Genomic DNA, 10483 nt, shown 5'->3' with positions numbered 1-10483 from the left:
ATTTGTGTCACTGTTTCTCTTTAAGTGTCTGCCCTTCTGCCCACAGTTCTCTGTTGTGACTTGAAGTGCCCACAACCCTGCTTCTCAGTGTAGTACCCACTTTGCTTAAAAGTTAGACCTTAATCAACCCCTCAAAGAACTCTATCAGGAGAACCTTATACCTGTTTTCTTCCATTCTTTTCATGAAAATGGGAAAAATATACAACTTTTAACGGCTAGAGAATGAATTCTGTCTTAATAAATTATTCTTGTATATTTAATAAAAACTAGAATAAACAAAATGCTAAATAGAATTATAAAAGTATTCATCTGCCTCTGTAAAATTTAGTAATTCTGCAGCAAAGTAGTTTCATTGATTTGGTGTGTTACTTATATTCTGTGTCCAGTAGAAAGTGACTCAGGTCACTGCATTAAGACTGGAGGAAAGCATACTTAATTCTCAGGAGTAGCATATGCAAGGGCCAGGAGTGGATCCCCAACTAAACCCTCTGAATAAAACGATCTCTAAATCTAACCAAATCATCCTTTGAGCTTTACTGTTCTAGTTACATTCAAAAAATGTTCTAAGTGTGTAATACCTTAAGACATTTCATATAGGTCAAAAGACCCATTGCAATTAGAACGTAGGAAACTGGGCAGGGGAGGAGAGGCTTTGTGTTCTTGGCTTGGGTGCACAACTTTTTTTAACAGTTCCACTTGAGGTTTATTGGGGGAGAGAGTGGGGCAAGGTAGCGGCTCAAAGAGAAGGGTGAAGAGAGAGATCAGGGGAGCCTTTCTTTATATGTAGGTGATGACAATATCTTTTTTTTTAATAAGAAAGAATATGAGGGAACAGTTTTTCTAAAACAGATAAATATACAAAGGATTAGAACATATGACAGAATAGTAGTGTAAATAGTTTATTTGCTCAAATGGCATGAAAAGACCAGAAAAGTAACATGAATTGCTTTTATAAAACATTTCTAATATTGCTAAGAAGCAGGGCCATTACTAGACAGACAGAAGAATATGCCAACATTATTGTCTATTTGTACACTGGGAAATGGGCAGTTTGCTTTAAGCAAATGCACACCTTTGGAAAGCAGCTGATTTGTGTGAAGGAGGTCCACGTATTTGTCTGATATCATGATCAAATTAATATATTCACCAAGATGAATATTGACTCAACAAGACGACAATCTTGGCATGTTCTTTTTAAACTACACATTTATGAATGTGACAGCAAGTGGCAGTTTAAAAGGGATCTGTAAATAGGCATACTACTGTGAAATGTGGTAACTGACTTTTAAACTGTCCTTGTAGTTAAATATATATATATTTCAGAAAACAGACTATAAGTTAAAGTAACATTCAGATTGTGTAGCATAGGCTGATGCATTTTAAAACAATATTTACAGTATTACCTAGAGGCTTAGGTAGGAATTAAAGAGAAGTGTAAAAACCATAAAAAACTGCACCAATCTTATAGCAAAATATCTGTACATTTTAAAGATCATATAACTACACATCCATGAAAAGGGGGCCTTCACCAAGGGGTTCACATGAACACAGATTTGGTGGTTAAATACTATACAATAATTTTTACAATTAATATACTGATGTACCGACAAGGTAAGCCAGAAGCAGAATATATATTATGAAAAGTACAAATTTAGCTTCAGTCCAGTCTTTGACTTTGGGAAAGATGGAAATGCCTTGTCAGTGAGGAAGTAAAGGGAAGTGATTTTAGTCAACCATTTAACCCTATCGCGTATCATTTAAACTTAATCTCAATGTTAACTTAATGGGAATTTCTCATAAGTAAGAAATGCACAAAGCAATTCAGCCCTGATAACTTAATGTCAACTGTATCAGTATAATTTACAAAGGGAAGAGAAAAAAAAAAAAGGACCCTTCGATTGTCAGAAGAGAATAAGGCCAGGTTCCCAACATTACATTAACACATGTAATTTTTGAATGCTTACTAATAGAGCTTGTGGTAAAAATCTCCCTGACTAACAAGGCACCAATTTCTATTTTAAGGATTCACCCATAATGGTCCTCAAAAATCAGAATACTGAGACATTTTAATTTTAGTGCTAATTAATAAACCTTTGTGTTATTAAAAGCTGCCTCTAGCTTAAGAACACAGTTCTGCAAATAAGTCTTCAATGTTTCATGCCACCTTGAAGTCATACAAGTGAATGCCTTTGTGCATGGCAGCCTTGCACAGAAACAACATGAAATAGGATAAACTCGAACAACTTGGAGTGGCAATGCAGTTGCATCCTGCTTGTACTTTGCTGAGACTAAATGACAGAAGGATGTAATTGTATGCCAGCTTCCATCTCCCGTTTCCAGTCCCTTGTTAGGAGTTTGTGAATATGGCTCGAACACAAAATTTCTTAGAAGACCTCTCAGCAAAGGATACCCTTAGCACACACATCCGTTATTTACAGATTACCAGGAAATCAGGGTGGGCCATAATGGACAATCACAATGGCAAATAATGAATTTAATATGAAGTTTACATTTTGGTTTAAAAACTGAATAACATACTGATGTAAAAAGATTTAAGTCAAATCCTATTGCTTTGATTAATCTGAGCAAGTTACTTCCAATTTTAGGCACTTGTTAACAGGGGTTAAAAAGAGAACCCATCATTTTTAAGTTCCTATGTGTTTGTTAAATCTGAGCCCTTGAGAGTATTTCATCTGTAGTGAAGGCTGGAATGGCAGTTTCTTGGACACCCTCTCATGAAGGTGGTCTCCAGTCACATTGTTATTTCGGCACCATTAACAGAACGCAGGTTCTGATCGTCGAAGCGCCGTCTCACACTTCGTCTCACCGCATCGGCTCGTCTGTAGGGTTGGTTTCTAAGATCTGTAAAGAGAAAAATGCCAATGAAAGGACAGTCAAGTACATCTCAGCAAGACAGAAGCTAGTTGGCAGCCAGTCAAAGCAGCTTGTGTAGAGTCAACTAACAGGCCCTTCAAACCCATGGAGTATTCAACCAAAGGTGTACATCTTCCTTGAGCATTTACAATTAAAATAAGATGTAATACTGGTAGGATTCCGAGACATAGAGATTATTTCTATCACAGTAGCTTGGCTAGTTGAAATATTTTGAAATATCTCTCCAATTGGAAGCAACTGTGCTCAGTCTTCAAAACTGATTTGTGCAAAATTAACAAAACAAACTGTCTTTATAGTTTTAATAAGGATAAGACAGGAAGGAACTGCAGAACAATTGTTTATACCGCTTTAGATACTTGACCTTTTTTATGAACTAGAAATAGTACTGAATAATAGTCTCCTGCCACCTATCCTGTTTCTACTCCAATCTACACGGGAAATAGGCCCAACTCCAACTTTCCAGTTTATTCCTAATGCAGGCAGAATGTTTGGCATTCTAAAAAGGCTATGAATGAGGAAGTCAAACCAGTGCAGTGCATTCTGGGTGAAGGCAGTATTGTTTTAGTGAGATGAAATGGAGTAACAGGACTTTTAGGAAAGCACTTAGTATGAAAGCATGCTTCCATAAGTAAGACTGATAGTCTAGCCAGCATTTAGCCTTATGAGTTAAGACGTGACAGAACAAAAAGGTTTCTTCATTTTCTCTTTAATTAGTATGTATTTTTATTATAAACTCAATCTTTTAAAATGGACCTATTTTTAAGTTGACAGTTTACATAGAAACTAATACTTGGTGAACATTCTACTGGGCAAACTCAAACTGGAGTTCAGTGGAATAGGCCCATCCTCTTGGACTTACCCCAACAAGCTCCTAAATAACTATAAATTGTGGCCTGTCTAGTCCATCTCAGACTAAACAAAGCATAGTTACAGTTGATCTAATATTCCCAAAGCCCTGTGGTTTAGGAGTCCTCAGATCAATTATTTGTGAAATTTCCTCATCTTTCAAAAGCTATGGATCAAGTTCCCACTCTGTTCATCCAGATGAAACTGGAGTTAACTGAGTAACATGTAGACCAACAAGAGGACTGAGAGAAGCAAACACAATCAGCAGTTCTTTTGCCAAGCCATCATAAAACAAAGGCCAGCTGAGAAAGCCACACATTACTCATGTGAGGCACAAAGACTGGTCAGATTCTCACCAGTATTACCCTTACCATAAATAAGTAACCACTGAACTGCATATAGGAAAGAGGAGGAAGCTAAGTAAAAAGTGATGCTTGCCAGCTCTGTGTATCCTCCACCACCGGTGTGCTAGAAGAAATCCTTACCCTCGAGTGAACATTTGGAAATTTAGTGATATTATTCTTCTTTAAGGCTAAACAGAAAACAAAAACACAAAATGATGGTTAAGTAAAAATGGGATGAAAACAGAAAGCAACTCAACTTAGTGTTTAACAATGCTGGGCATGTTAGCTAACAGAGGGCATAGCCTTCACTACAGGTTGTGTTAGGTTAAACAGGGAAGGAGAGTGTCTTCCCACCCAGCCCTGATCGCCCAGGGTCAAGCTGCTTTGAAGATTGGCTCCAGTAAGACAGACAATCCAACAACAAACAGTTGAGCAGATGAAAGTTTTCAGCCAGTTAATGAGCACTGGTGGTTAAGTACAATGCAGAGCAGGCAATGACAGATCTTTTGATGCAAAGACAAGAACACCTAGCAAATATAATTCATAGAATAGTTATGCCACGAAACACCCAGTTCCATATCAACCTCAGCACAGGAGATAGTCCATGTCTATTGAAAATTAGTAGTTATGTTCTTTGTCTCTTTTCTAAGCAACTATGCATAGTCATATCTACTCCGTTTTTAACAAATAATACCTCAGGACACTACCTGGACAAATCTTACATCTCCCCACTTTGTTTTTAAATTCTATGAAAAAAATGCAACCTTTCAATAGTAAGTATACTATCTGCATTTGTGCTGCCACTGTCCTGCCAAGCAGAGGAGTTTGACATGGAACAGTTGCCAGTGAAGGATATAAGAAAGATGGGGAGCACCTTAGCCTTTGCTTGCACCTCCTGCCTTGCATCTCTACTCTTAATATGGGACTGCTGACAGCTGAAATAGGGCATGACAGCGAATAGGGTAGTGTTTGGGGGGCATGGGTTATGAACGGCTGGGTTATGGTCAGCATTGTCAAGGTTTATTGTTGGAAGTGTTCCCAGCATAAAGCTCACACTGAGTTCTAGCACACTTAGGACTGTGTAAGACCTGAAAATGGCCAATTTGCAGAGGTCTTCACTGTGGCTTTAAAACGTCTCTCATTTTCAGAGTGTAGACGAGCTGTATTTTTATTGCCAGGAGCAGCATGTGCCATGGCTCTGGTGAGGAAATCAGAACAGCTGCTTTCCCTTCACCACTTGGCTACAGGGGCTCAATCTTAGTTGGCGGGCTTGGTGGCAGGCACCATAACCTGCAGGATCATGTCACTGTTTCCTGTCCCTTTTAATCATTTTATTACTATGTTAGCATAGAGAAGGGCTATGTTCTCAGTAAACCTACTAGAGCACCGTAAACACTCGGTGAATAGTGGCCTTTGTAGTTATTGTTTGTTGTCATTTAAAAGATAAGAGTCCCCAAGTCATTTACTGTTTATTCTACTGAAATCGTCTACAAGTAGTTCTATTAACTGTCACCCACATCCATATGGTTGCAGGAATGTGGTACAAACATACATACATACATACATGCATACATACATATACTGAAGATGGCAGTGAGTGTATAGTCATGACTAAAATACAAAACCATGCAGCACGAAGACAACAGAAAATGTAAAATGAAGATAGCATTCCATGCTAGCATAGTGGTTGGTCCTAAGACATGGAGGGTGTACATAAGGGGTGTAGGAGGGGAGATAAGAGGTTTTAAGAAAAAAAACCTGTAGTGACCTTTTTAATAGTATCAGGTGACAAAGAGCAATAGTTTAGTAATGGTATTCTTCAGTGAGAACAGGTTCGCAGAAAAACCGAGAGCCACGCTTGGCGGTGCGAGCAGTAAAGGGCACAGTCTTCAGCACTGCATTGAGAATAACAGCCAGACAACACACGAGTAAAAAGCCAGCATCTACTGCATTAGTACATGGTTAGTGTAAGAGGAAGGGTAGGAGAGGGCATTAAAGTCAGAAGAAAGCCTGTGACTTGGGGGTTGGGGAACGAGAAGTGAAAAGGACTGAGGAAAAACTATTCTGAGATACAGGCAAATCTACACTGTTCGTTTTATAAGATGTCATGGGTTTAAGGCAGGAGCTGAAATGCACTCAAGTCAAGGATGACCTTTAACTCCTGATCGTCCTTCCTCCAACATCCTCACTACTAGGATTAAAGGAAGGTCCCACTATGGTCTGCCTATGTCCTTTTGAGTTCTTAATGTACGAAGTTGGATGCTTTCCTAGTCTCAAATTAGTCTTGGTGTGGCACTTAGGTGTTTACCTTCATGGGACATGCAGAGTAGAACTTCCCTGTGCAGAGGAGGCAGAGAACTGACCCACAAGGGGACTCTGCAAGCCACTGCATAGTGGATGATGACACCATGTGTGCTCCGTGAGAAGAAATTGCCATTTTTTACTAGTCACTCATTTATGCTTCTTTATTAACAGCCAAGGAATCCTTTATTGACTTTAAAAATCTAATCAACATTCTACTTAACTTTCCTGTGCTTAAAATGATCAAGAGTCTGTGGTTTTAGAACCTTGATATCCCTATTCACAATTTTGAGTAAGCTACAAGAAAGTGCAATGAATCAATTATATTTTTGACAAACTAGAATTTGGGAAATATGAATAGCTACAAATTTAATATTAAGGAATGTTTACTTCTGAGTATGATAAATATTAATATGATTATAATTTGGCTTTGTTTTATAAGTATCCATCCTCAACTTTAAAAGAGGCATACTTAAATATTTCCAAATGAGGCTATAGGGACTGCCTGAGGTCCTGGGGATTGAACCCTGAGAGACTAGAGGCATAGCACTTACATTTAACAGGACTGACTTTGTTGCTTAATGTTGAGATGGGTAAAGAACACCTGCACATACATCATATAACTGTCTATACTTGAACATATTTTTAAACCTTACCATAAGAGAAAAATGTCTGAAGTATCTTAACTGATAAACAGATTTCATGTGGAAAAGACATTAAACAAAAGTCATTTACTGCTAAATAGCCCAGTAGCCTAAGTTACCACCCTCATCAACAAGAGGCAATATAAAACCCTGGGGAATTGGTTCAAGAAAAATATTAAGCTGGGAAAACAAACAAACATAAATAAATAAATGAGCTATGTCCCCAGTTCTGAGAATCCTAAAAATTCATCAAACCGAAAATACTAACTTCCTGTTGACTTTGTTATTTTGAGGTTTTTAAAGAGCATGCCAGAGAAACCTACATTAACTGTTAGTACAGAAAATGGATTCTCTTGCATTATTTCTATTGGGCAAGCAATAAGGAGTGGACACAAGGAGGAAATGGTGAATTATAACAAATCAAACCAATAGTTCTGGAACTTAGGGAAGAATACCTAAAGGTCCTCACAGAATGGACAAGATTGTTCAGGGTGCTGGATGGCAAACAGTATCAGAAGGTACTTCTAACACTAGTTTACAATCTTGCTGCATAATTCTACATCTCATTAACCTAATTAAACTGTTGCCAAAAGGAACATGTGTATGTGGCCCCACTTCCACGAGGCAGTGTGATCACTATAGACCACAAAGACGAAATACCCTTTACCTGTGATAATGTCTTCAATGGCACCATCTTTTCCCTCGTATACATGTCTGTTATCTTTAACTTGTCGCCTTCTTAATTCCGCAATTAACTCTTGCTGCTGCCTCTTTGATTTATGGGAAGGAGACTAAAAAAAAGCAGAGAGTGATGACAGCAGCGCCCGTCTGGACTTTAAAGAACCTCCGAGTGTGCCTGAGCTTTACTGAACAGTCACAGCCAACACTACAGACACAACCATCCCAACATTCTGTTCACATGCCAAAATCTCAGGAAACTTCTGGAAAGGCAACAAACTCTCACCTATGAGCACACAAAACCCAGTTGGGCAGCAATGTAAAGAGTGTGTGTATGTATCTGCGTGTGGAAGAGTAATACCTACCTTGCTTTGTAAGAAGAGTCTTTTCATTGACCTGGAGCTAAGTAATATAGTCTGATTTTACTAGAAATAATATAGTCAACTCCATGTGTCTTTACAGCTTTGAATTATAAGCCTCCAGCATTTTTATATGGGTTCTGGGTATCAATAATGCATCATCCTTCCTTCAGGAAATGCTTTCTTCCAACCCTCCTAGCAAAGACTGTCTGAGAAGGTCAGTACCCTTGGATACCATGGAGCCTTTCCTGGGTCAAGGCCTGGTCATCAGATAATCTTATATGGATTTTCTGAATAGACACCCAAATTCTTACTTCTGTAAACTTATCGAGGCTTCCCAAGCACTCCCATTCATTCTAGAAGTTGTTAAACAAAGTAGTGGCTTGATCTCCCATATGCCACCAGGAGGCAGTGGTCAGGACCTTGCACAAGTTAGCTCACGCTGCTTTCTACTTGAGCTTCACTCAGGCCAGCAGCAGAAGCAGAAGCTTCATACCTTTGCATCCTGCTGCTCCATCAAGGCTTCTTGCTCTAGCAGTTTTTCCATAAGAGCTTGTTCCTGCTTTTTCCTCAGCTCATTTTCCTCTTCTGCTTGCTGGGAAATGCAATTTTAAAATAAAGAAAATTGAAAATTAAGTAAGTGGAAATAATGATGGTTAAGGTTTCTTCAAGCCATTATTACTTGAAAACTTCACGTTGGCTTGGGAACCGAAGTAAAGGGGAGAAGACCTTTCCTGGGCGCACTCTCCTCCGGCTCCGTTTCTCTGTCTGAATGTGGCAAGTCTGCAGACTGGCAGCTGAGCCACAGTTCTCCCAAGGAGTCAGAATGACTGATCTGACAACTTGGCATAAGAAAGAGAATGGACTTAGATCTCTGGGTACTCTCTTGAAGTCATGCCTGCCCAACAGACTTCTGTTGAGCTACAAACTGAAGGGAAAGTTCTCTGTCTGGCTTAGGGGATTGAGAATAATCTATAAGCTTGAGTCTGTCAGTGAGGGTTGTATTTAGATGTCAAACCTCTCTCTTTTAAACCCATCTTATTTGCTGACTATTTTATATGTGTGTACATGTGTGTGCTGCTTTTGTTATGTTTCCTTTTGGCTCCTAGGAGGGGAAAACTATTAATTTCTCAATTATCACTTAACTCCCCATAATGTACTATGATCAACACCATGCCAGAACATTGTTCAAAATATGTAGGACAAAGAAAGTTTTCTGTAATGTCACCATGCAGCCTCACCACAAAAGCTACATGATCACAAGGATAAATGGAAAGGCAAAGGAGCACACTTGTAGACAAGCTTGACCACAGCATGCCAAAGATTACGGCAGGCACATGTTCCACCTGAAGCCTCAGTCAGATCTCAGTATTTCCCAGGTTATTTCATAGGTTTTACATACGATTTCTCTTCTGACCTTAGGCTTGGAAATTTTCATGTAAAGAAATGTGATTGTAGTATCTCAAAGGAGCCACCTGGGCCATCTCTGCAGCTCATTAGCATGATGAGTGGTCCAGGGAACTACAGAATACCAGTGAAGAGCAGCCGGAAGGCAACCGATTCCTCAGCATCCCATCCCCGTGCATCCCATCTGCCATGCCAAGGAGGCTTTCCTTATGCTCTTAGCTTATGACAGGACTCCGTGATAAAAGGAGGGAACTATTTTAGTCTGAGTAATTGGCCCAGATATGAACCTTCAAAGCCATTAATCTCTGTTGTTTTGCAAAAATGCCTCTCCTTATACTTCCCATGGTTTTTTCTTAAAATTTTCATAAAAGTTGCCAAAATGCTTTCCCCTTCCAGTATGACCAATGTTAAACATAGAGAATACCAGGCAATACAGTTTGCCTTCAATATCTGTGGATTCCTCATCCATGAGTATAATCAAATATAAATTAAAAATATTCAGAAAAATACATCTTTACTAAACAGGGACAACATTTTTCTCATTTCCTAAATTATAAATTACAACCATTTGCATAATGTGAACAGTAAATTAAATGATTCCATACCCCATAGGCTTCTATTTAATACTCATTCCCTAGTTGGTGGAACTGTTTGGGAAGTATCTTAGTCACTTTTCTATTGCTGAGAAGAGACACCTTGACCAAAGCAACTCATAAAAGAAAGCATTTGACTGGAGGCTTGCTTACAGTTCAGGGGCTTAGTCCAGTTTACCTATGGTGAGGAGCACGGTGACAGACAAACATCATAGCACTACCTGAGACCTTTATATCTTGATCCACAGGCAGAGAGAGACAGAGAGACACAGACAGACTGAGCCTAGTGTGGGCTTTTGAAACCTCAGAGCCCATTCCCAGTGACACACCTCCTCCGACAAGACGCCACCTCCTAATTCTTTGCTGACAGCTCCTCAACTGGGGAGGGAGGGAGGGAGGGAGGGAGGGAGGGAGGG

The 10483-nt window shown here is 39.3% G+C and overlaps 1 protein-coding gene across 1 annotated transcript in view; it reads right to left on the bottom strand.

Annotated features, from left to right (window-relative positions):
• Nucleotides 1–886: 886 nt before the first annotated feature.
• The window catches only part of Fmnl2 (formin like 2), a 279533-nt gene continuing 269936 nt past the window's right edge, over nt 887–10483 (bottom strand). The window contains exons 26-28 of the mRNA XM_029484851.1: nt 8564–8662; nt 7698–7821; nt 887–2862 (exon numbers count right to left, since the gene is read on the bottom strand). Of these exons, the coding sequence (XP_029340711.1) occupies nt 2753–2862; nt 7698–7821; nt 8564–8662 (333 nt within the window). The 3' untranslated portion in view covers nt 887–2752. The remainder of the gene's footprint in view (nt 2863–7697; nt 7822–8563; nt 8663–10483) is intronic.

This window comes from Mus caroli, chromosome 2 (genome assembly GCF_900094665.2).
Source record: "Mus caroli chromosome 2, CAROLI_EIJ_v1.1, whole genome shotgun sequence".
In the NCBI taxonomy this organism is placed as follows: Eukaryota; Metazoa; Chordata; class Mammalia; order Rodentia; family Muridae; genus Mus; species Mus caroli.
This window is presented reverse-complemented; position numbering and strand designations above follow the sequence as displayed.